General features: G+C 47.0%; 6 protein-coding genes across 7 annotated transcripts; 2 read left to right on the forward strand and 4 right to left on the reverse strand.

Moving 5' to 3' along the window:
* Nucleotides 1-1461: 1461 nt before the first annotated feature.
* Nucleotides 1462-8424, reverse strand: LOC112347588 (voltage-dependent L-type calcium channel subunit alpha-1S-like). Of its 2 annotated transcripts, none has more exons than XM_024678672.1 (23): nt 7754-8424; nt 7450-7681; nt 7276-7400; nt 7076-7225; nt 6918-7025; nt 6738-6855; nt 6564-6688; nt 6416-6515; nt 6296-6367; nt 6169-6235; nt 6012-6115; nt 5544-5952; nt 5398-5487; nt 5204-5346; nt 4914-5158; nt 4738-4864; nt 3956-4687; nt 2919-3863; nt 2505-2855; nt 2170-2456; nt 2022-2114; nt 1853-1958; nt 1462-1796 (listed from the first exon to the last, which is right to left on the reverse strand). In XM_024678672.1, exons 1-23 carry the CDS (start codon nt 7831-7833, stop codon nt 1548-1550), a joined length of 5058 nt encoding a protein of 1685 aa, XP_024534440.1. In that variant the 5' UTR covers nt 7834-8424; the 3' UTR covers nt 1462-1547. The 2 variants fall into 2 exon arrangements, with proteins under 2 accessions (XP_024534440.1, XP_024534439.1); XM_024678671.1 differs by having other exon boundaries at nt 2919-3902.
* Nucleotides 8072-11184, reverse strand: LOC112347684 (pentatricopeptide repeat-containing protein At4g19191, mitochondrial-like). The gene is made up of 2 exons (XM_024679003.1): nt 8588-11184; nt 8072-8327 (listed from the first exon to the last, which is right to left on the reverse strand). Exons 1-2 carry the CDS (start codon nt 11182-11184, stop codon nt 8072-8074), a joined length of 2853 nt encoding a protein of 950 aa, XP_024534771.1.
* Nucleotides 11185-11222: 38 nt separating this feature from the next.
* Nucleotides 11223-11854, forward strand: LOC112347595 (50S ribosomal protein L34, chloroplastic-like). Its single transcript, XM_024678688.1, has 2 exons — nt 11223-11414; nt 11466-11854. Exons 1-2 carry the CDS (start codon nt 11258-11260, stop codon nt 11726-11728), a joined length of 420 nt encoding a protein of 139 aa, XP_024534456.1. The 5' UTR covers nt 11223-11257; the 3' UTR covers nt 11729-11854.
* LOC9656365 lies at nt 11779-12382 on the reverse strand. Its single transcript, XM_002973952.2, has 3 exons — nt 12191-12382; nt 12015-12133; nt 11779-11957 (listed from the first exon to the last, which is right to left on the reverse strand). The coding sequence occupies exons 1-3, from the start codon at nt 12270-12272 to the stop codon at nt 11832-11834; spliced, it is 327 nt and encodes a 108-aa protein (XP_002973998.1). The 5' UTR covers nt 12273-12382; the 3' UTR covers nt 11779-11831.
* A 6875-nt stretch (nt 12383-19257) lies between these two features.
* Nucleotides 19258-21156, forward strand: LOC112347685 (pentatricopeptide repeat-containing protein At4g02750-like). Its single transcript, XM_024679004.1, has one exon. The coding sequence runs from the start codon at nt 19258-19260 to the stop codon at nt 21154-21156; it is 1899 nt and encodes a 632-aa protein (XP_024534772.1).
* Nucleotides 21157-21668: 512 nt separating this feature from the next.
* Nucleotides 21669-22334, reverse strand: LOC9656367. The gene is made up of 2 exons (XM_024678689.1): nt 21956-22334; nt 21669-21889 (listed from the first exon to the last, which is right to left on the reverse strand). The coding sequence occupies exons 1-2, from the start codon at nt 22069-22071 to the stop codon at nt 21688-21690; spliced, it is 318 nt and encodes a 105-aa protein (XP_024534457.1). The 5' UTR covers nt 22072-22334; the 3' UTR covers nt 21669-21687.
* Between the last annotated feature and the right edge of the window lie 2376 nt (nt 22335-24710).

Raw genomic sequence — 24710 nt, forward strand, 5'->3', positions numbered from 1 at the left:
ATTTTGGGGTCCCCCCCCTAAAAAAACAAAGTTTTGTTAAAACTTTTTTTTTGGGGAAAAATATTTTGCAAAAAATTTTTTTTTCCCCCTAATTCCCGTCCAATGAGAAAAAAACGGGGGTTTTTTTTATTATCCCAAAATTTCCCCCCCCCCTTGGGGGGAAAAAGATTTTTTGCCCAAAAAACCCTTTTTTGGGGGGGGGCTTCTTTTTAGGGGGGGTTTTCCCTTTTTTTTGGGGGGGGGGGGTTTTAAATTTGGTTCCCCCCCCCCTTGGGTTGCCAAAAATTTTCCCCCAAAATCCAAAATTTAGGCCAGGGGGGGGAAAAGGATCCCTTTTTTTTTTTTACCCCTTTGGGGGGGGGGGGGGGGTTTTTTTGGGTTAATTGGGAAAAAAACCCCCCCCCCCCCCCCCCCCCCCCCCCCAACCCCAATTTAGCTGCATGGGCAATGGGGGTAAAAAGAAGAAAAAGTTCTCAATCCTAAGTTTTTGTTTGTTTACATGTGTGGGACGTGGAAGTTACCTCAATCTTGGAAGGCCCATGTGTGCAATAACTCTTTCAAAAGATGCTTGAAGACACAACACCCTTACCAATGATGAGGTTGAATTATGTATATTTGTAGACAATCAAATCCCATCAATGTACCATGAGGGTAACTAGGGGCAAATCCCACAAATACCATCAAGGATGAAATGGATTTTTTTTGGCAAATCTTTTGATTGAAAATTTAATGATAATAAATGGGTGTTCAAGAGAACTCATAATCCAACCAATAGTACCATTCACAACAAAGCTTGCTTGGTCATTAAAGGTTTCACACAAGTCAAAGGGATGGATTATAGTGAAACTTTTTTGTCAGTGGTGAAAATGATTAATATTTACACTATATTTACAATTGTTAATGCTTTAAGATGGTGTAAAAAAGCGAAAAGAATGGCTCAAAAGATGATTTATATAAATTTAAATATAAAGGGAAAAAGCATATGAATCATCACTAATGAAGGACAAAGTTTTTATATCAGTCATTGCATCATATGACTATATCATGCAACTTTTTCCTTTTATATTTTATTTCCTTAAAAGTTCATGCCCTTGTGAATGAAAATTAACAATTGCACTCTCTTAACACCTTACCCCTCAAACTAGACCACTATCTTAATAGGGTTGGATTTGAGATGATACCAATTGTAAACTTCTAAATTTGAACTTCCTAAAATGTCATGAGCACCCCTTTTTTTCAAATTGAGTAAAGATTTTGAAATACTTAAAGTGTCCCTTAATTTGAATAATATTAAATTGGGTGAAAGTATCATTCCATCGTCCATTTCATCACTGCCAGGTTTGAAATTTCTTCACATTTAGGGGCAAAAGTTCGAACGTTCTACCTGCGGTCCTCAAGCCAAGGTGGAATTTTCATGCCTTCCGGGCAGTCTAGCTTTTCCAGCCCGGTATCATGCTTTAATTTCGGAAGCGTTTTGGTATTCGAACTTCTCACCTCCACGTCGTTCGATCCTCTAAATCAATATATACAAAACTGCGACTGCACCACTATTCTCCCACCAGGAGAGCTTCGCCTCTCACGTCCCTGGCAATCTCTACCACCTCGGGTTTGCTCCTTGTCGATTCCAATTCTTGTTGAGCTGCCACCTCGCTTTTGCTCACAGCAGCACCACCTTTGCCGGCTCTTATCCTCGCCAGGAAACCTCTCACGAGAGCCTGTATTTTCGTTGCAGCGCCCTGGATGTACACGGCCTGGATCCGCTTCTCACGCTCGATGCGCAGAGTGAGAGGCAACCCCTGCGTTAATCCGAGCCAAACGTAAGTATCAAAAGCTTGGAATAGCAGCTACTTACAGTTGGTCCGATCTTATACAGCGTCAGCGTTTCCAGCAGCTCCTTGAAAGGGATTCCTTTGTTTGGAACTCGAAAACTCATCACCTCGTACTCTATTCTCATGTACCTGAGCAGAACAAAGAAAAAAACGAGTGAGAGACAAAGAGAGATTGAGAGGAACACGCCAAACCATTGGGTCGCGTATTTGTAGCGCCGGCCCAGCGGATCACCGAGGGCGTTTACAAATCGTCGCAGCTTGTGCATGCCAATGTATCCCGTAGCACTGGACGATTGTAAAGTTAGTTCCGCAAGGACTTGAACGTAATTAAGTGGCTTACTTGGGATCGAATGGTTCTTGGCTCCACAAGTTTCGATATGCTAACAGGTGCTCTGGCATGACCATAGAGTTCTCGTTCACAAGGCCGAAGGTTACAGCATCCAGTATGACAGCCACAAACAAGTTCATGAATATGTGGCTCCCGACCAAGACCAAGAAGGCGAAGAAGATAATCCCGCCCTCTGGATAGCCACAATCATCGCCGAGTAGTGTTTTACCGTTGGTGCAGGCGGGTGCATCAATTGTGGTATCCATCATAACGCAAGACCAGTTATCAAGAGTTGTAACCTGTAAAAGAAAAGCGAAACTGAAAGTGGTAGAAAAGCAAGCCTTTACCTGAAACACCGCGATGAAAGCGTTGACGAAAGTGCGAAAGTTGACAGACGGGCCAATGCAGGTCCCTTCCTTCATTGCACTGAAGAGTTGAAAAGCCATCCCTGCGAACATATACATGAAAATTGCGAGAAGAGCGAGTATCTCAGCTACAGTTGGCAAACAGATGAACATTGTTCGCATAATAACCCGCGCTCTCGCTACGTGAGGAATGATGCAAAAAACTCGAGCAATGTAGGCAGTGCGGCCGACATAGCCCCTCACCGTTCCCTTCTTTCCCATGAGACCAATGGCGGCCATTATGGAGAGTCCAAACTCCATCTGCCGTGCAACCTCGTTCTTATAGACCTTCCACTGGAGAAAGGAAAAACCAGGTGGTCAAACAAAAAACAATCGAGAAAAAGATGAATGAGGTACCTCGTCGCCAAGGAACTTCATCACGGATTCGAGCAGGAAATATGTTGTAATCGCACAGTGAGCCATCTGACGCCGGTCCGAAACAACTGCTGACTGGCCAGCATAGTTAGTCGCAAGTAGCCCGGAGTAGCCAAGGAGTGCGAGGATCATGCACTTTTGATATGTCGGATTGCGAATCAAGTAGAAGCACATCCCCCGGATGGGATTGCTTGGTCGTCGAGCCAGCGGAATAGCATAAGTTTTCTGGATGATACGGTTCATGTCCCTCCACAGCTTCTGCCTCTCTGTGAGAAGAACTGCTCCAGAATTTTTTCCAAACTCGTTGATAAACACCCCGATGAAAACTCTGACGATATAAAATCCCCCGATACAGCAGAATGCCACGAAAAACAACGCGTTGACAGGACTTGAGTTCCGAACAGGCTGGTGGTCTTCCCTAGTGATGTCCATGACAGGATACATGAAGTGCGTCAGCCAGTTGTCGAAAGTGGAGCAGACGAACATACTGAGGAGGGCATTCTGGATGTCGTCAAAGTGGAAAACGTTATTAACCCAGGCTCGGGGAACAAGGATGCCAATGTCATTAACATAGAGGCCGGTACAATATGCTCGGTGCGTGATTGTCGGGTCATTGCATTTCCAGAGAAGGCCCCGAAACTGCTGCAGCCCGATGGTTCCAAATATCAGGAGAATTGAAAATGTGAAGAGAATAACCGACACAATTGCTGGAATAGTCCGAAAAAGATTTGATAATAATGACCTCAGTCCTGTAAACCGAACCACGAAACGAAATGGCCGAAGAGAAGTAAACGCACCGACGGTTGGTATGGAAGTTTCATTCTCAGCGTTATACTTCAGAAGAATAAGCGCATCGGTGACGAGAATAAACAAGTCCAAGATGTTGTACCAGTCACTCAGGTATGCGTCTGGCGCAAAAATAAGTCCCTGTGCAACGATCTTCATCAAACAGTCTAGCGAAAAGACCTGCTCCAAAACAATGTACAATGTCGAGCAAAATAAGGTAAGCATGTGCTTACCACAAAGTTGATCTTCTGCAGATTCCAGATGAAATCGGGGACAATTATCGGCTCTCCATCATCTCGCATCTCAACTACGAGCCAAGTATTGATGACCATCCAAACTATCACAAACCACAAGTACGGTTTACTGCCGAGGATCTTCCTAGACAGGATCCTTATCGTGTTGCCCTCTCCAAATAGAAGAAGCGACCCTTCTCGCAAGTACCACGGTCTCTGTATGGTTGTAAGAGTTCTCTCGAGCTCTTCGTACTCCGACAGCTGGAAAGATTTCCTGTTGCTAGAGGCCCTGCTTAGATTTCTGCCAATGTTTGGACTGCTGAGAATCTTGTCGAGAGTTATTACGGCATCTTGAAGTGCGGTCCTTGAACCCCTCCTTTCACCGATATTAGACGGAAAACCAGAAACCTGTAAAACTTGGGAAGAACGCCTGTGACGCGACGGCGGAGCTTCAGAAGACTCTGCAGCTGGAACGACCGATGATGGGGCCTCTAAAGCGGATCCAGTAGCGCCCCCATCAGCCTTAGCAGCAGTTACTGCCGGGCGTTGACGACCCTGGGACCCCTTCTCTCTTGGCCTGGCTTTAACCGGTCTTACGTGATCTTTGACGCTTAACATGCGAGTTGTCATCCGTCGCAAACCTTTCATTCCTTCTACTGCGCCCACAACCCAGCTTCCGCTTCTTGTGAGTGCCTGACTTTGCATTCTCCTGATTAACTTCATGTGTTCCATCTGAAAGAAAATAGTTCTTAGATGCAGTTGTCATTTTTTACCTCACTCACCCGTTGGATTCGCTTCTTCTGGTTGTCAGTAAGCTCGTTTCTCTCGAGCAAGACAGCAATGATAAGATTCAGAACGACGTAAACTGTCACGACGAAGTAAAAGACGTATAAAAACGGTGCCACTACACTGCAAAAACGAATGCGTCAATACTAGAGATACTTGAGTGGCTGCTTACTTATATTGAACTCCAGGTCGCAGGGAATTCCACATTTGGTTTACCCAGGATTCAGCCGTGGTTACTGTAAACCAGACGAGCATGGCTTCCAGTATGGAATCATGATTTCCTCGCGGATACTCTTCAGGAAAGCTGTAATACTGCCCACTGTACAATTCCATGCTGATGATAGAGATTACTATGATAACCAGAAGGAAAAAGAAAAAAACCCCCGCCAAAGAGCCAACGCTTTCCATGCAAGTAGCCTGCATCACGTATTAAAATCAATCAAAGTGAACGCAGCAACTCACCACTACACTGGGATGTTTTGCAACATACTTCTTCGAAGAGTAAAACCACCGCATAATTCTTATTGATGTTAAATTTGGAAACGAATGAGAACTGAGTGCCACAATAGATGTCAAAACAACCATCAAGTCCAGTAAATTCATTCCTGAAAATTTCGGGATCAGACCAGAAGACAACATGAAAACAAAGAACTCACCATCGTCAAGAAAATCGCCAGGACCGTATGCTAGAAAGCGCAGCAGAAGTTCCCCGCTGAAAGCAAAAAGCATTACTGCTTGTAACCCGTCTGCATACAAAATTTATCATGCTGAACGAATAGAAAGGAAGTCGTGAAATGAATACCGAGCGTATGCAACAACCGTTTTGACATCCCATACTTGAAGGACGATAAGAGCACGACGTTAATGGTGACACTGAGAAGTACTCCCCACTCAAACTTGGGATGTTCAACGATGTCGCGGCTTTTTTCGGAAACTGTCAACGCTGCTTGAACTCCTATCGTCATACTTCGACTGAAAGACCTACTAGACCGCACTCTCATTGATCTGGCTTGAAGGGCAGTCCGCAGGGAGGTCCGTGTCCGACTTAATGCTCTCGCGACATTCTGCTGCACCTTTCTTGACCTGTTGAGTAAGCGGTTATACCATGACATGTGCGAGTCGGCTTTGACGATATTGTCTTTCAGCACTTGTGCCATCATCGTTGCATCGTAAAAGGACACCGAGGTTCTACGGGCTTTCCTCAGCAAAGCCTGGATAATAACAGCTTAACTTAAGCCAAATCAGTCGGTCATTAAAAACAAGTGTGCACCTGATGCTCTGATCGAACACGAAGAAATACACCACTGATACCGGCGATGAAAACGTTCGTCAGGAAATATGTACCCAGAACAATTAACGTCATAAAGTAAGAATCTGTAGTGCAATGGCTTGTGTAAGCAATAAAAGAAACAATGTCAACGCCTTACTGGCTCGCTCTCCTTCAGCATCCTTCACATCATGCATGACGAGGCTCCATCCTTCCAAAGTTATCACCTGCAGAGTGTCCACTTTGAAGTGTGCTAAGGCGATAAGATGCTATGAAGTGACACAAACCTGAAACATGGTAAGCAGCGAATACCAGAGATAATCAAAAGTTGTGGCTCCATGGTTGGGATTCTCGTATGTCTACAAACAAAGAGATGAATAAGGAATGAGCTTATAGAAAAAACTCACCATACAGTTCTGAAATGGTGGACATACGTAGCCGCCAGCAGCTTTTTTGTCACAAAAGCGCATGGGATAAGCCAGTTGCTTGTCCGCTGTTCGAAAGCACCTGCCCAGGAGGATTTTGATTTCACGTGATAAGAACTATCGAGATTACCTTTGATTCATCGAGTTTTGCAAGAATTGCGTGCCGAGTAGAGAATAGAAAACCAACAGAAAAAACGTCAAAAGGATAACGTTTTGGAGAGGACCAACGCTCTTTTTCACGGCCGCCATGATGGCCTATTGTCAAGTGTTAACAATGCACAAATCAGAAATTTACAAACCATACTATGACATCGGCAAAAAATGTGACGTGCTTCAACGCTAGCAGGCCCCGAAACACGCGGAACACGGCTATCCGCGCGAAAAAATCATGTCCAGTTACACCTCGAGCAATGATATGTACCCTGCACCTCGCAAAGAGCTGGTGAAACACTTACGACCATCAGATACAAAACCTCAACAATACCAGGAATCGAAAACAACGACAAAGTCGAGCCTATTGTACGGATTCCGCATGTAGCAGTGACGGCCTTTGATAAAACCAAGAGCCGAAATTCGTAAAACCATTTCAATCCTGCAAACACAAGTGTGAGGGGAAACCTCGAAGAGGGAAACAACGATTACGTATAAAGCGCCGTGATGAGCTCGTCCAGGAAATCGATGTTGAAACTCCGGACGTGTGTCCATCGTTCGTGCCTAGACCCAGCCATCGCTTGAAAGATAAGCACTATCATATGGGAGCATATAAGAAACACAAGAACATACTCGGCTCTCCTGCCACCAAAGCCTGTCAGAGGAAGGATGATAAACTTCTATCCACGTACTGATTGTAGAGAAGCCTGAAAATGTATAAGCGTGACGGGCTGTAGAGGCTCCAAATTCCAAGCGCAGTGCCCTCCATTCTTGCTCCAGTCCCGACAGCAGTCCGCCTCGCCTTTCTTCTTATATTCTAGAAACAGAAATTAAGGACTCTCCAAAGTCGAAAGAAGTAAAGTTACCATGAGCCTCTTGATTGCAGTGTAAGCCCTCTTCCAGTTCTTGGTTGCCGGGGAATCGGGAATCGCTGGGGCCAGTTGATCCAGTGCGGCAATCAATGCGGCAGACGAAGATGATGACGCTGCTCGGTCGCGATCCGGCGCTGCTTTGCTCACCCCATGAATCGGAGGCAGCTGATCCTCCCATGTCGGATGCCGAGCTATGAAATCGTGATCTTCTTGCGGGATGGGATCACTGGAAGAAGTATTTCGAGGCGATCGATGAATCACTGCATCAGCTAAGCTACATTGTGCCTCCGGCGCCTACCTCTGCGTGAGCTTCGTCATAGCTTGCGTCGCCGCCTCGAGAGCGCTCATCCGCCGGCGAACTCCCTCCATGGCCGTCATCGCCAAGAGCCCTAAAATTCAAACTACCTAATAGAACGCGTGATCCAAGGGCGGCGTTTTGGCCACGAGAGCCTTTTCTCCTTGCGATCGTTTTCGTTTCACAAAAGAACGAAGAACACAGTATAGGAGAAAATAATTCTCTGCATTGATACCCTCATGATCTTAGGCACTCGCTCTGGCATCGCCGCATACAAACATCATTCCAATTGGGGACGTGATGCTGCGTAGAACAAACAGATCAAGCGCATGCCTCGGCACAAGCATCCAAATCCGAGACCCCACACACGGTGAGGCACAAACTGGGCGTCACATCCTTTGCAAAGCTGCCCACTCGCTTCATCATCCGATCCGACGCGCACACGCTCCTGGGATTCCAAATCCTGCTGCTGCTGCTCGCTCTCATCGAGCGATGATCGCCGCCGCCGCCATCTCTCCACAATGCCACCGCCGCCACTCTTGCCCGCGCCGCCACCGCCGCATCATCGTGGCGGAGCCTGTGATTCCCAGTAGCCCTAGCCCCAGCCCCACCGCCGCGCGCTCTCCACCATCCTCAAGCTTGCCCTAGAGCATCCGCGTGTGTAAAGTAGCGATAAAATACCAGCTTTTGCCCATATCCGTGTCGCCCTCTCTCCATCCCGTTCGTTAGTATCGATTTCCAATATACAGGAAAGAAAGAATATCCAAGTGGAGCTCGGTTTAGTTGGCCCCACCGGGGTGGTCCACCTGGAAGTTGACGTGTCATGACGTGGCATACATGTTGGCCAGCAGCACATAGGGCACGGCGTCCATGGGGCGAAGCCTCGACGCCTCGCGAGCGGCGCCGTGGGCACTACCCCAGCCCTCGCCATGGATCTGGCACGCATGGAGCAAGATCTTCCACACTGCGGTGCTAGGGCGGAAGGGCATTGTCCGCGCTACATCCGCGGCATCTCCCATGGATCCCGCCCTCGCCAGGGCATCCACCACCGAGCTCCAGTGCCTCTTTGCCTGTTCTACTCCGTGATCTTCCCTCATGTAGATAAATCTCTCCCACACCTCGTCCAGCAATCCCGTGTGGCAGCACGACGCTAGCAACTGCGAGAAGGTCGCTTGATTCGGCTCCAGTCCCTCCAGATGGATCGAGTGGAATGCCTCCACCACGCCCCTGGAATCGCCCGCGCGAGCGATCGCGGCAACGATCGCGTTCCATGAGCTTATCGATGCGCGTGTGTTGCTCTTCGCGAGATCTTGGAAGGATCGGCGAGCATCAGGCAGCAATCCTCCCCTGCCATACAGGTTGATCATCGCCACGCCCAATATTTCGCGCTGATCGCCATCGCCCAGGTTGATCGCCGCCGCTCGAGCGTGGATCTCGCGAGCTTGATCGATCCTGCCCAGCTGCGAGCACGCAGAGATCGCAATGGCGAGCGTGGCGGCGCTGGCTTTTACGCCCTCGAGATCCATCGTGTGGAGGAGGTGGATCGCATCGCCGGCTTGATTGTTCTTGGCGAGAGCCTCGATCATCGCGTTCCATGTCACGGTATTCTTGCATTTGATTTCTTGGAAGACCTTGAGAGATTCCTCCACGCAGCCGCAATCGCCATAGCTGGCGATCAAGGCCGATCCAACCACAGCGCCAAGATCTAGATCCCCATGAATCGACTGAGCTCTCGCATGGATCTTGGCAATCTCTCCCACTCTCGCACACGACGCGAGGATGGTGCTCAAGGTGAAATCGTTGGGCTGGATCTCTTGATCGAAATCCATCTGCTCAAAGAGAACAAGCGCCTCGCGATGGAATCCCTGCCGCGCGTACGCATCGATCATCGCGGTCCACGACACGACGCTGCGATTCCTCATCCCATCGAAGATCCGCCGCGCGTCCGCGAGGCTGCCAAGCTTGCCAAACGCGTTGATCATCGAATTCTCTAGGACGAACAGCATTGATGGATTGGATGATAGATCCATCGAGCTCGCGATCAGTGACTCCAATTTGATCGCCATCGCGAGCGCGCGATCACGACCATCGCAGCCAAGCGTGGACAACGCATCGAAGACGCTGACGAGGGTGGCTGGATTTGGGGCAATCCCTTCCAAGCACAGGCGATGGAAGAGCTCGATCGCTTGCTGGCTCTCCAGTGCCGCTAGCAAAGAATTCCACACCACGATATCGCGCTTGTCCGAGACCACGGCAAACGATTCACACGCATCGTCCAAGATCCCGGATCGAGCAAGCATGCTCACGATCGCGCTGCCGACGAAGGGATCGGTGTGTAATCCAGCTGCGCGAGCCCTCGCGGCGAGTTCTTGGGGTCTTGGATTGGAGATTGGGGGGATGCTTTCGCCAAATGCGCCAATCGTGCTCACTATTGCGATCTTGTCTGGCTTGGTTCCATCCAGATCCATCCGCCACAGCAATCGCGCGGCCTCATCGGATCGCCCGGCCTGGACGAGCGCCGCCATCGCGATCGACCATGACACGGCGTTCTTGGCAGTGATCTCTTCAAATGCGGCCATCGAATCGTCAAAGCTCTGGCATTGAGCGTACATTCTCACGATGCAATTCCCCACCACGGTGGATCGATCCATCCGGTCATCAGCGATCGCTCTTGCGTGGATTGCTTTCCCCAGATCCAAGAACTTGGGATCGCAACACGCCGAGAGGGCAGTGGCGATTGTCGCAGCGTCGGGCAAACCCTGATCGAGCTCCACGATCTCTTGGAAGAGATCCAGGCACTCGCGATGGCAGCCATTGCGGGCATAGGCAGCAAGCATGGCATTCCACGCGATCACGCATCGCTTGCTCTCGATTAACTCCAGATTTGCCAGGAATTCCTCCTCCGCGGCGGCGATGATCCCACACTTCCCCAGCATGCTGATGATCGCGGTCGCAAGCACAAGATCGAATTCGATCGATGCGAGGACTCGCTGGTGAAGATCCAGTGCCTGGCCAGGGCAGCCATAGCCAGAGCACGCGTCCACCATAGCCAAGAACGTGACCTTGTTTGGGCGAACCCCTTCCAGATCCATTTGCTGGAACGCCACCATCGCTGGCACGGATTGGCCATTCCGGGCAAATGCCGCGATGAGGATCGTCCAGGAGAAAACATTGCGATTCGCGATTCGATCGAAGGCCGCAGCAGCGTCGGCGGTGCTGCCGCATCTCCCATACATCTCGACGAGGAGATTTCCCAGGAATGTGTGGGTGTCGAGCAGCGATCTCGCGAGCCGCGCGTGGAGGAGCTTGCCCTGGGCGAGAGCGCCAGAATCGCGGCACTGGCGGATGAGATCGGCATACCTCGCAACGAAATCGTTGTCTAGGGCGTGGGATTTGCCAAGAACAGTGGAGCTTGGGGTTAGGGCAAATGCCATGAAAGGGGAAATAACTATTCCATGTTGCTTTACCCCTTTACCTTTTTAGGGTTTGTTAAAAACAGGGGATAAGATGGCGCTCGCAATGGCTATGGCGCCATCGCTGGGAAGAACACTCGCCCTACGCCCAATCTCCTCCTCCTCCTCTCGATTAGGTCTCGATGCGTCCTCGTTCGCGCCCACGGCCGCGGCGTCGTCCCTCTCATCCGCGCGGGGAGCGCTCTTCTCAGGTCCGATTGATTCCTTCCCTCACCAATCGATTCAACGCTAGAATCTCACAGGAGGATCGTCGTGGGGGCTCTTCTCGGCGCCGGTGTGCGTGGATGGAGCGAAGAAGCGGCCGCGGCAGCTGGTAGTGAGAGCGGGCAAGGCATCCATGGCATGCACCAAGAGATCCAGGTCTCGCAAGTCGCGGGCGAGGGCGCAGGGATTCCGGAAGAGGATGTCGACGCCCGGCGGGAGGAATGTGCTGCGGCGGCGGCGGCGAAAGGGCCGCAAGGTGCTCGTCCCTCAATCCAATCCCAACAGTGGAAAGCGGGCTTGAGAAGGAATTCCTTGGCAATGTCTAGATCTTCATTGGAATGATCCAGATCGTCACGAGCAAAGTTTGATCTCTTGAGGACCACTTTCTTGCTGAGAACGAGGATTTAAAGACCATCACTCTCCTTCATATCGGGGAAATCTTTGTTCCAGGCTTCGGTTGCTTCTTCCTTGGATCGCAGCTCCCAAAACAGCGGCTGCTCGCGCTTCCGATTCTCGCTTTCGATGATTACCTGCGGAGAAATCGTAAGAAACTCACTCTGGAGTGAGCGAGAGCGAGAGAGATTGACCTGAGCCTCGGCCAGTTTCTTCGTCTTGAGGCGGAAGCAGTTCATCACATCCCAGAATTTGTCTGTGCAAGTGTTGAAGGTGCCTTCCCGGTAGTATTCTCGGAGCTGGAATACGGGCGCTGCGAGAGCCAAAAAAAACATTTAGATGCTATGAATGTGAAGGAGCACACACTTACAGTAGCAAAACCAGAGCGCATCCAATGCGGGCGTGCACGAAAACTTGAAAGCCTTGGGCGGCGGATCCTCTCCTTCCGCCATCGCGGCCAAGAACCCTAAAAGAAAATCCTACTTTCGAGCTTTTCTTGCAAACAATAGAATCTCTTGAAATTGTATAATACATTTTCATATTTCAAGATTCAACTGGACTCTAAACACTTTTTGCGTCTGTGACACTCACACTATGGCGTGCATTTCTTGTCCCTTTGTTTTTCCAAGTTATTTAGCAGTGTAAACGCAGAGGCACCTAACGCTTGAAATTATACGATTCTCTTCTTTGTTTGTACTTTAATATGAATTCTTTACTATGGATTGCGGATGCAAATGGGCTGGAGATTAAGACGGCACACGCTTGATGGAAGCTCCTGACAATTACGACATGTATCGAGCATGTTATGACTAGCAGATCGCCACCTTGTAGAGGCTTGTAGAGTTGCTTGTAGAGTAGCAACTCGTCCATGTTTTCGGCCATGCCTTCGTATAACAATATAGTATTTCCAAAATATCCAACTTATGACTTCATAAATCACAGCCATCTTTGTGGTGATGGTGTATGACCTGCCGTTTTCTGGCTTGAACGAATTGTACTCATCATAGTAGACCCTCATATTGGTGCTGAACTTGTCATAATGGGTGCTCCAAGCACCTCCCTCTGTGTTGGAGTAGTACATCTTCACCCACGGGAAAGACACAATGGCGGATTGACGCTTGCTAAGGGTGAATTGAAGCTCCTGCAAAAGCAAGAAACCAATCTCAGGGCTATAAACTTTGTTTCCAAATTGAGCATGAAAGTGTACACACCTGAGGATTGGAATAGCTACTGAGGTTCACCAACACTTCCCAAGAGTCATAGTCGTCACCATCAACCATGTAGTACGCCCTGAATTTCATATCCACGTTGTCCTCCTCGAACACGAAGTGCGCTACTTGGATCTCCTGCTCGGGCTTCGTGTAGATATGGATTGCCGGACGACCACTGACGAACACCTGGGGCATCGCATAGAAGTTCTTCTCTACACCGACCTTGGGGCGGAAGTTGAGCTGGTAGTGCGCCTTGGTATCCACAAGGTCGCAATCCGCGTAGTACTCGTGGGACTTCGCGATCAGGCAAGCCGCGCCGTTGTGCCATTCGGTGTGGAAGTTCATCACGCCGGCAGAGATCTGGAAGAGGCTCATGGCGACGCTGGCCATGCTGGGGTACTTGAATTCCCCCCCTTCTTTCACTAGCTTGGAGAGAGCATCGAACATGACTTGGTTGAGCGCGGATTTGATCCGGTCATTGATGTCTCTCTGGAAGTCGGCCACCTCCGAGGGGGAGTAGCCGCAGTCTTTGGCGCTTTGGATCATCTCGCGGAGCAGCGTTGAGTACAATGCGAGCGCGGATCCGTAAGAGAGGAGTGTGTGCTTCATGTAGCTGGGCTGGGAGAAGAGATTGAGCATCTGGAGGAGCTGGGCCTTGCAGTTCTCGAATCGCACCACGATCTTCTGGGTGCCGACCGAGTTATCGTCCTTGAAGGCCTCGACCGCGGCCTCGCCATTGTCCGCACAGCCCAGCAGCATCGCGTTCCAAGAGACAACGCTCCGGCGAGGCATGCTATCAAAAGCTCGCCCGCGTCACCCAAGCTCCCACACTTGGCATACATATCCACCAAGCTGCTCGTCACGTATCCGTCTAAGTCATGCTTCCTTCTCGCCGCTTCCGCGTGAATAGCCATCCCTCGTTTCAAGCTCTCCAGCTTCAGCAACATCCCGTCAACCAGCCGGGCTTCTTCCTTCACCGCCTGGATCGAGCAGTTCTTCAGCACGGCCACAAAAGTTCTCGCATCCGGTTCGCAGCTTCCACCACTTTGCATGCTTTCGAACAGCCTCATCCCCTCAGACGTAGTAGTCCTGGCTCAGCTGGGAGATGGTGGCATTGGCAGCTCGTGCTTGATCCGCGATGTTTTCAGCCAGAGCTTGCTCGTTCATCTTCCCCACCCGCCTCGAACAGCAAATCCATAGGGGCCTTTTTCTGCTCTGCGGTCGTGGAGCTCTGCGCAAACGCAATGCTCCACACATGCCCGAATATGGCTTGCACGAAGGAGCCCACAACCGGGATCATCCCGAGGCCCAGCGAAATGCCCTCCTGGAACCCATCCAGGATGGCCTGATCAATAGCAAGATCCATTGAAAGCATGAAAGGATTCAGAGCTCTGGAGCAAGACTAAAGCAAGAAGCCGGATGAACTTTGAGAGCAAGTTAGAAGGAACCCAACGTTATATCTGTCAGCGGTTTGGCATATAAGGAGGATATGCATTCGATGGATGGTTTTCAGCTACAAGTGGTCCATTGTTTTCATGGTTTTGTATACATGGCGAGCTGCAAGTTTTAGCAACCAAACAATTATCTTTACCACAATCGAAACCTCACTGGCACTAGCAAGGAGGGTGAATCTTGAATAGGCATGTCCCACATAATTCTATGTAATTTGAGGTTGCAAACAGTTGTAAATATACATGTAAAATATAGGAGCATATAATGTAATACATGAACTTATTACTCATGTAGACTATGGGTATCATATTATGAGCATGTCAGTCATTCCATGGGCATATTCATTGATTTGAAATTTTAGGACATTATGTATTTTGGCCAGACTCTCTAAACTACTTTGCCAAATGTTGATTGTTTAAGCAAACCTGGGTGGTACTTTGATATTCTATATTTTGGTTGTTATTCATTTAAATTAATTTTAAATTTATAAACATTTTTATACTTTATAAATTTTCCTAAACACTTCCTAGTATATTCTACCATCAAATTATTCAATAAGATTAATCTTGTGTTTATAAATTATAAATATGTTTATAATTATAAACTTCCATTTGATCAATTAGATTAATAAATAGAAATAACACCACTATTAAAAAAATGCTTGTTGCTACATGCAAAACGTAGCAAATTATTTTGTAACACAACCAAATTTATAAATTTGGTAAAGACAATATCATTTTGAATGCATTGAGTTGTTAGGCTCAATTTCAGGCAATGTCGGCAATCAATTCAGATTTGTTGGAAAATGTTTAGGCTTTGTATGGAAGTAACATGTTAGCAAATGCAATATTACATTGTGTAAAGTTGTCAAAATAACACACTGATTATATATTTCATCTAAGGACATATGATGGTTGTTTCTACAGGAAGATCATGATGTTCCAGATGGCAGTAAATAAAAGACTTTTGCCTTATTGAAATAAAAGATTTTTCTATTCTTATATGGAAGGTGATATAATAGATTATGTATATTTTTGTCCTACTTGCCAACAATGTAAAAGAAGAACTAAGAAATAAGTTGAGAAGTTGCAATACATTTCAATATAGACATATCCATTTTAGAATATAACACTTGATTTCATCACTTGCTTGTCTAAATTTAAAGGTTATAACATTTTGATGGTGGTTATCAAAGATTGCACATTTCATCATAATTATAGAAACAATGAATGTTAAGCAAGCAGTAAAACTCTTTTTCCATGAAGAGTTGTTATTTCATATATTAATGCTTTCTATATTTGGAAGCATGCAAAGTTTGGGATAGAGCTGTCTACACAATCTCATACTAGAGAGATTAACCATTAATTCATTGTGTTTTTCATGGGAAAATTAAGCTAAGGTGTGTAAATTAACAATGGCTTTTGCTAGTTGTTCTACAAGAAATATGGATTACAATAGAAGTTGATATTTGCTAAGATGAGGAGAGTGGTAATTAATGTTAACCTCTACAAGCCAACAATAAACCTGATGTTTAGTTTTAAATTTAATTTTTGCTTGTCTTAGCCTGATTTTAGTCATACAAGATATTAACAAGGCCATGATCTAGTTTGCTGCTTTTTTACTAACTCTTGATCCTATCTCAGGTTCTCTACTATGAATTGTATGGCATTGAGTTGTAGATATATGAACACCACTATGTACATTGATGCCTAACAGTCAACCATAGCCATTTGCTGAGCTTAATACTATTCAATTCTTCTCTCCTTCTTCCTCTTTGTTTCCCCTTTTACTTTTCTCTCGATCGATGATCCATTTGCTTCTGTGTGAGAGAGAGAGGATGATCCTTCTTCCACCAGCGATCTAGGGCTCGGATCACATGGGTCGAGTGTGAATTTCTCAAAATTTATGGCATGCATGGATCATGATTATAGTGGTAAATTTGAATTAATCATTGCTAAAATAGAATCTTAGAAAAAATAGATAGAATCTTCTATCTATAAAATGAAAACAATAAAATGACACACAGAAGTTGAAAGAATTATATATCTTAATTGTATATGGATGGGTGCATATACACAGAAATCAATAGTATAAGAATCATCTCTACCTTTAACTCTCCCACTCACAATCAGGCGGATGATCAAAGCTTGAATCTAAGCTTAAATATTGCCTAGCTAGTTTGAAATGATGGACATAGAGAGTTGATAAAAAAATATATAAAAAACTCATTAGCTAACTACCCAAAACTTTATTCTTGGTTTTGGCTTTGACACACTCTTGTTTATTGTTATGGCTTCAATCCTACCACTAGTATATGGAATTGGCTGTGAATTGCCAGACTTCCACTTCTACTACTACCAAGCACTTGAATCTCCATAAATAACTTTTCCAATTGTTAAAAATTTTAGTACTATGAAATGTTTTAATTTTTTAAATGAATTGTTAAAATCTCTCAATCTCCCATTAGCTTTATCCTTTACTTGCTGCTACTGTTGCTTAGCTCCTTATACAGTCTAATGTGTTAATTCAACATCTCACACATCTAATGCCTCATCATGGGTATTTATATATAGAAACTATAACTACATATCTTAACTACCTTATCTGTCTTTACATTCTATTTACAATAAACTGAAAATCTAAAACCTAAAGTTTAAAGCAAAAATTCACATATATCTTGCTCTTATTCGCTCTGACCAGATAAGCCAAAGAATCAAGGCTAGAATACATGTAGCTCTAGGAATACCATGACTTACATGGTCACACCTTAAGCTAATCAGCACCTCATTCCCATATAATCTCTTATATGGGATTACTAACAACATGTTTCTTGTAACCAGAAAATAATCTTGTACTCGTCTTGGATGATCCATACAAAACTGAGATCTTCCTGGTTCTCGCTCATGAGTGTCCAGATGACTCCATTACTAATGTAGAACGAAATGTGGTAAAAAAAGCATTGGCATGCAGGATGCACACTAATTTGGGCCTTCCAGGGTCCAGACACAATGAGTTTGCTCCATGGCATTATCCACGTGGCTCATTGTGATTAGTTATGATGCCAGGTATGACTATGACTCCATGAACCAAGGCTTTGGTCGGATCTTGCAGTCTGAGTGTCGCTGGATCGTTTCCCGCAATGTTGCTCGTGCTGCCCTCTAGCATTCTCAGTGGACGAACCTCCATTGATATGGCTTGCGAGTCTGCCACTTCAAGCAATTACATCCTGGTTTTTGACAAGCCGAATGGAAATACAGTGCACCTGATTTGCAAATAGCATGCCACTGCACCGGGAACCACAGTTTTCTTCTTTCAAACACAGAGGCCCTTGAAACCTTCGTTGCTCACAATACTCTGGACGCCCTTTGCTTTGTTTCACCACCTGAGATTTAAAAGAAAAAAAAACAGACTAAAAAGCTTGATTACTTCGGATTACTTCGGTGGGAACACGGACGAAAGATGCTCCTCCAGTAGCACCAGCAGTCTGTAAATTTGAAACGCAAAAGAAGCAAGCCTTACAAGCTTACCATAAATGATCTAGAACGCATTCCGTTTCATAGGCCTGTAAACTCCAACAAATATCGCGACGCCCTGGAGAAAACCACGAAACTAAATCATTCCAGTTCTCCAGTAAAGATTTTCTTACGGTAAAATTCCCAGCAGGTTTCCGGCTAGACCCGGATACAGGCCTTTCAGCACGATCTTCCCGCTCGTGGTTCATATTGAATGAAAAGAGAAAGAAAAAGGCATGCAGGAGAACTTAAGTCAGGACAGGAGAAAAAGAAGAAATTCGAGCTTTCCTGAAGTCGAGTTCTGATAGTATCAATCGGATACAGCACGGTTTCAACGACAACTCCACGAAGTGTTGAAAAAGTTAAGAGCATGATAACTTGAGCGAAATTTATTTGCTTCCTCGCAGGGATCGCAGTTGTGGCTGCTCCACCGTGCGTTTCGATAGCTGGAAAATCACAACCATGCAAAATTGGAGGCTGTAGAGCACTCACATTGCGATTCTTCATGGCGTCTTGAAACAGAAAAGACTCGATCACAATCATCCACAAAGAAAGAGACTAAACGCGCTTCTTCACGGATTTTAGGCCAATCTGTGACAAATCCGCGCCCTCAGAAACAAATTCATGGCTTGTGATACTTCGACGAATTAAGAACTCATTTAATTATCTGATAGAACGAACGGCTACAAGAATTTACACTTTGACTGGATGAAGGAGGTGCTAAAGTACAGAACACTGGCCCGCAAAACTCACTTTGAAGTAAATCAGTGTGCCTTTTTCTTTCACTCGTATCTAGCTCTCTCGATGCACAACGAAAACTCCACGAGCAACTAGAGGCATGTGTTTTTCTCCTTGTGCGGAAGACAAGCCAGCTCCTGAACTCTAGAAGACTTCACGCATTTGCAGCAGGGAAGAAATCGACTACATCAAATCTAACACTCCAGCAGCAGCCAAAAACTAAGCCGCGGAGATCGATATAACAACACAGTACGAGGTTTGCTAACAGCAGCTTCAAGACGCAAGAACTGTACAAAATGATTGCATGGTTTTTTGGGTGAGAGGCTCCGATTTGGCGGTAAAAGCTCCGCATTATGAAATCGGTTTAATAATCCAGGGTTTGGGGAGATTGATGGACTATGCTTGAACAGCTTGTCTTTGCTGTAAAGACATGCACCAACCTTTCCCATGCCAAGAACTTGCACTCGTGTTTGTTCTCGTCCCATCATCCCCCATCGATCCAACTCCATCATTGGGTCATCCAAATGTACGGCAGATGCGGCAGCACCGCCGACGCACGCTCCGTATTTGATTCGCTCCACCCAAAGGACTGCATCTCATGGAACTCGATCGTGGCAGCCTACGCCCAGAATGGAGAGCTGCGCGAATCCAAAGCTATGTTCGATCAGGCGGGCAAAAGAAATGTGGTGTCGTGGAACACAATCCTGGGGGCCTATGGCTCAGCGGGCAACCCATGCATGGCTCAGGAAATCTTCGATCGAATGCCGGCTCGCGGGTTAATCTCGTGGAATGCAATTCTTTCTGGAGTATCACAGACTGGAACACTTCAATCTGTGAGAACAATGTTTGTCCTAATGCCCGAAAGAGATAAAGTATCGTGGAACACTTTCCTCGTAGCAAATGCCCGCCATGGGCATTTGGATGACACCTCCAAATGCTTTGAGAGAATGCCTCAAAGAGATCTCGTGTCGTGGAATACAGTGCTCGCCTCGTGTGCCAAGACCAAAAGCTTACACAAGATGACACAAATCTTGGCGGCGGCACCCGAAAAGGACTACTTCTCGTGGACGACAGCTTTGTCGGCACATGCCCAGCACGGGCATCTGGAAGAATCCAAGCGCATCTTCGACTCCATGTCGGCGCGCAGTCTTGTGACGTGGAATGCCATGCTGGCGGCGTATGTCCAGCGGGGGCATTTCCAAGCCGCGGAGCTCTTCTTCCACAGAATGCCCGAGAGGAACGTTGTTTCGTCGAATTCAATCATCACAGCGCTCGCGCACCACTGCGAGCGATCGAAGCAGGTCTTTGATGGCTCGCCGGTCAGGGATCACGTCTCGTGGAATGGAATGTTGGTGGCCTATGCCCAGAGTGGAAAGACGCTTGAATCGCAGATGGTCTTGGAGAGAATGCCGCAGTGCAACACTGTCTCTTGGACTGGCTTGCTCTCGGCAATCACCCAATTCGAAGACGCGAAAGCTCTCTTTGACGAGATGCCAGCCCGTGATCTTGTAGTCTGGAACGCAGTGCTGGCATGCTACACCCGATTTGGATGTCTTCTCGATGCAAATATCCTGTTTGATAAGATGCCTCACACGGATTCGGCTTCTTGGTCGACCATCTTAGGAGCTTACGCACAAAGACTTTCTTTGGATGAAACGAAGCTAACCTTTGATCATATGCCAGGACGGAATCTAGCAGCGTGGAGCTTACTTCTTAATGTATATGCTCAAACAGGGTATCTTGAGATTGCTAAGTTTGTGTTTAATAGGATTCCCGCCAGGGACTTGGTGTTGTGGACCGCAATGGTATGGGCTTACTCACAAAACCGGCTATTGGAAGAAGCAAGAGCAGTGTTTTCGGAAATGCCACAACGGGATCTTATAGCCTGCAATGCTATTCTCTCCGCTTTTGCTCAGAATGGGCATCTTGTTGAGGCGCGGTCGCAGTTTGATTCCATGGTGGAGCGAGATATTGTCTCTTGGGCCGCCATGCTAACGGCGTATGCCCACAATGGGGGGTTTCACCAAGTGTTGGATCTGTTTAAGCTTCTCCAGCTCGAAGGCCTGAAACCCGATGAGATTTGCTTCACTTGCGTGCTCGCTGTTTGCAGCCACGCGGGAGATTGCGGGGTGGGATGGGAGTGCTTCAGCTCCATTAGCAGTGATCACAGTGTGGAGGCGAGCAAGCAACACTACAGCTGCATGGTTGACATTCTCGGTAGATCCGGGTACGTTGATCGCGCGGAGGAGCTTGTGGAAACCATGCCCTTTGTCCCGGATGCCGAGGATTGGATATGTCTGCTGGGCTCCTCTCGGATCTATAACAATGTGGAAGTGGCGGAACGAGCAGCGAGACGAGTGATGAAGTCTGACTTAACAGCCTCTTCGCCATTTGTGCTGGTTGCAAACATGATCAGTCAATGAAAGAAAGATGTGAATGTTTTCTAGGCGCGGCCTCCACGGCGCCACAGCACGGCGCGGCGCACCGTGGCGGGCACGCCGTGGAGGCCGCGCCGTTGGAGGGCGCTGTTGACACTCGGCTTTGGATACATCATCTACCAAGACAACAATGCAGCTCAAGCCGCGATAAACACCATGGATGGGCAAGTTTTATTCGGTCGCCAGATCCTGACAGGACCGATCGTGGAATGGGACGAAGGTTTACCCCTGCCTAGGTTTTGATTTAAGTACGCTTGCACTCAAGCCCTGTAAGACAAGAAAGAAAACGGCATATTGTCCTGTCCACAATCTTGCAAGCTTCCTAGATAGCACAAAAGGTCCAGAGACGCCAAAAACTCGCATTTCCTGCTGTGCTGCAGTAAAGGCCGACATGGTGCGCTCGAAGCAGCAAAAAGTGCCTGAGAAGAATAAAAAACACGCAAGCAAAGGACTCACAGTGGTGAACTCGACTTTAGTTGGTGGTTGTGGAGAGAATCCCCGCATAAAATGGCAGTTTTATGCCTCGTGACGCGTAGCGAATTCCAGTAGCATGCCAGTAATTTTTCCTTTCTTCTTCGTGGTTGAGCTCATTTCCTGAATAAACAACAGCGTCATAAGTTCCCGTATCCAAATGCCAAATATCCTGCCATACCTCGTCAACAGCGTCACCGCAAACACCCAGCTCACCTCTACTGCATCCTTACGTTGCCATGAAACCCTGCTCTTGTTCGACGTGACGGACAAGAAAAAGAAAAGAGAAAAGCCGAATGGAGCAACTACACACCTGTGAAGTGTGTCGATGATAGAACAGCCTCCGTTACTGACATGCCTATTTGCATCACCCTGGTCACGGAGTAGCTCTCTTTCTCGGTGCAAGTTAAATGAGTGATTCTGGATCATACCACGGAGCTGTAAAAAGCAGTATTTAGAACAGGTAACGTCAGGGTAATTCTAACCGAATGAACGAGGAACAGCTCTACTTTCGCCTATTGCACCACCATCATCTCCATGCGTATCTCTGAGTAACAACACGAAAAGTTTAATAGATCAGCTGTGAGTGGATCAGCTAACTAAGTGGATTCGTTACCTCCATTAGGAAACTTCTGAGTATGACCTGAACTTGCAGAACCTAAACAAGTTGACCAGTAGTGTTTTACCTCCTCGTCCCCATTCATTGTTTGGACACATCTCAAAGAAAGAGAAAAGGTTTCCCGGCACAGACAACCAGTAAACTAGAACTATAGCCACAATGTTTGCTGGTCCTTCAAGATCTCGAAATATCAGCGTCTACATGCAGAGGTTTAACAAATTAGTTTTGGAAGCATCAAAACGAAAAGGAAAGGCTCTTACGTGATTGCCAATGGGAACAGCCAATGAAGAAGACTCGTCCGCCGCCATCCGCTGAGCGAGATAAGAGAACTCCCTCTGAGGCTTAGATTCAAATCGATGGCCATACGTTAGTCGCTAGATTTATCTCCGCAGCCTGGGAAATAAGCCAGTAAACAGCTAGCCGATATAAGTTAGTAATACTGAACCTCCCAACAGATACTCTTGTGAAGATCCTGGGCTCCAAGGAAGAAATACAGTGCGAAAAATCTGTTGCATGCTCCGCTGCTATTAAAACAGTGGGGCACACAACAACTGCTTGCTCAAGCTTCAGCACCTGCATCAAATGACAAGAAAATCGATACAACAAACAAGGCAAACCTTCACATCATAATCAACGTTGTAGACAAGTTTAGCCACTATAGTTCCAGCGCCCTCCGTGTTAGCTTTCAGCAGCGTCGCATTTTCCGATCCATGTTCGGATGCAACAGCTTCCCGGTACGGCAGGTACGTGAAAAGAAGTCTCAAGTCGTTACTCTGTCGGATACCAGAGTCGGCAAATAAACAAAACGGAGGAGGAAAAGACCTGCGTCAGGTAAAGAGCGCGAGTGGAGTCGAGAGCGAAAGCGTGAACGTTAACCACGTACCCTGCCAGACACGATCTACCAAGTCTCTCCTGATAACCTGGCTTCGATATTCAGCTTGCAAGAATCTGCTTTCTCTTTGTAAAGAGGTAGGAGGTGAAGGAATGACAGCATGCACTGTAGCCATCTGCTGATGTCCTTTCACTCTTACGTCTTCGAATGAAACTGCAAATGAAATGAGTTACATGAACAAACGAGGAAAAACTTCGCTGCAAAATACCTGTGATGATGGATCAAAGGTACGTCCAGTACTGTCCCCTCCTTGCAGGTGAACTTCCGACATTGTTCATCAGTAAAAAGTAAGAAAACGTGATGCCTTTCACCTCCATGGTTAAAACGTCGGGTACGACTTTGATCCATGCTATGTCCACCTGGAAAGGGTTAATAAGTTTGAATCAGAGACTGCACAAGCTGAACAAAATTGTACCAGAGCATTTGCTAAAGCAGGACTAGCCAAACCACGTCGAGTATAGAAACAACTGCGTCATGTAAGAATTGCTTGGCCTGCCTTAGCAAAGTAGCTGCCGCAACGACTGTTAACACAGGTAGTTTTGATTGTTTCAAATGTGTCAAAGTTACTCTTACTACACACTACAGATCGAATCGTGAATACGTGAACGTGATTTTTTAAACTTGTATCTTACCAATCCCAGGGTATTTTAGAGGCCAAGGATCCTCTACTCGAATAGAGCGAGGGTTCATTACCGTAACTGGCACCAAACGCTTTCTTTCCTGGTCACGCTCCAATTGAGCTACTGACTTGATGATATGTTGACTATTATCTGTGTCAACACATGAAAGTCAGTTAAGTTGATTTAGAACAGGAGGCAAACCTGGTTCGTCAATAGTGAGAACGATTGAACTAGGAACGTCACAAACAACCAGTAAACTAGACTCGCCACAATGTTCACTGGCCCTTCGAGATCTTGGTAGCCACGACGAAAGATCAGCGTCGGCATGCAGAAAGACAAACTAGTCTTGCAAACGTCGAAATAGAAAGTAAAGTTTCTTACGTAATTGCCAAAGTCGGAACAGCCAATGAAGAAGACTCGTCCGCCCCCATCAGTCGAGCGAGTGACGAGAACTTCCTCTCACGCTCTCCCTCCAGCTTCGGAGGAAAAAATGTCGTGGAACTCTACAAATTGTGACTCCTGCCTCCAGCGTTCTGGGCCACCTACTAGCATAAGACATGTACTTCAGTGTCGCTACTGCTGTATCCCCCGCAAGAATTTCCATCGGAGACCTATTGTAGCGCTAGTGGAGCGTACGCCCAAGATGTTTCCAAAATGGCTGCTGCCTCGACAGTTGACACTTTCAAGGATCCCGTGACGGTTGCCCTGCTTGGTAGAAGTGGCAAAATTGTGTTCCATGCACTTACAAGTTGAGAGGAGCGCTTTCTTCCGGCCTTAAATGAGATAGTATGTCTGATAGTGTAAGTGGACCCGATGAATCCACACACAGAAAAGGTCCCATTGCACAAAACTGTTATATACATCACATCTGGAGCAAGCTTGACCTGTTTGGCGAGGTTAAAGTCTAATGACAACGAAAAAGGAAAAGTTTACCAGA

This window comes from Selaginella moellendorffii, unplaced genomic scaffold (assembly GCF_000143415.4).
Source record: "Selaginella moellendorffii unplaced genomic scaffold, v1.0 SELMOscaffold_23, whole genome shotgun sequence".
In the NCBI taxonomy this organism is placed as follows: Eukaryota; Viridiplantae; Streptophyta; class Lycopodiopsida; order Selaginellales; family Selaginellaceae; genus Selaginella; species Selaginella moellendorffii.

What these genes read in the sequence shown, in the direction of transcription:
- LOC112347588 (XM_024678671.1), bottom strand. Translation starts at nt 7,833, where the DNA reads ATGACGGCCATGGAGGGAGTTCGCCGGCGGATGAGCGCTCTCGAGGCG. An exon ending in CTCATCACGGCGCTTTATAC is followed by an intron (nt 7,026 to 7,075) that starts GTAATCGTTGTT and finishes TTGTGTTTGCAG; the next exon opens with GATTGAAATGGTTTTACGAA. An exon ending in TGAAGTTCCTTGGCGACGAG is followed by an intron (nt 2,856 to 2,918) that starts GTACCTCATTCA and finishes TCCTTTCTCCAG; the next exon opens with TGGAAGGTCTATAAGAACGA.
- LOC112347685 (XM_024679004.1), top strand. Translation starts at nt 19,258, where the DNA reads ATGTACGGCAGATGCGGCAGCACCGCCGACGCACGCTCCGTATTTGAT.
- LOC112347595 (XM_024678688.1), top strand. Translation starts at nt 11,258, where the DNA reads ATGGCGCTCGCAATGGCTATGGCGCCATCGCTGGGAAGAACACTCGCC. An exon ending in GCGGGGAGCGCTCTTCTCAG is followed by an intron (nt 11,415 to 11,465) that starts GTCCGATTGATT and finishes AGAATCTCACAG; the next exon opens with GAGGATCGTCGTGGGGGCTC.
- LOC112347684 (XM_024679003.1), bottom strand. Translation starts at nt 11,184, where the DNA reads ATGGCATTTGCCCTAACCCCAAGCTCCACTGTTCTTGGCAAATCCCAC. An exon ending in TATGTGCTGCTGGCCAACAT is followed by an intron (nt 8,328 to 8,587) that starts GTATGCCACGTC and finishes TGGGAATCACAG; the next exon opens with GCTCCGCCACGATGATGCGG.
- LOC9656367 (XM_024678689.1), bottom strand. Translation starts at nt 22,071, where the DNA reads ATGATCCAGAATCACTCATTTAACTTGCACCGAGAAAGAGAGCTACTC. An exon ending in ATCATCGACACACTTCACAG is followed by an intron (nt 21,890 to 21,955) that starts GTGTGTAGTTGC and finishes GAACAAGAGCAG; the next exon opens with GGTTTCATGGCAACGTAAGG.
- LOC9656365 (XM_002973952.2), bottom strand. Translation starts at nt 12,272, where the DNA reads ATGGCGGAAGGAGAGGATCCGCCGCCCAAGGCTTTCAAGTTTTCGTGC. An exon ending in TGCGCTCTGGTTTTGCTACT is followed by an intron (nt 12,134 to 12,190) that starts GTAAGTGTGTGC and finishes TGGCTCTCGCAG; the next exon opens with CGCCCGTATTCCAGCTCCGA. An exon ending in AGAAACTGGCCGAGGCTCAG is followed by an intron (nt 11,958 to 12,014) that starts GTCAATCTCTCT and finishes ATTTCTCCGCAG; the next exon opens with GTAATCATCGAAAGCGAGAA.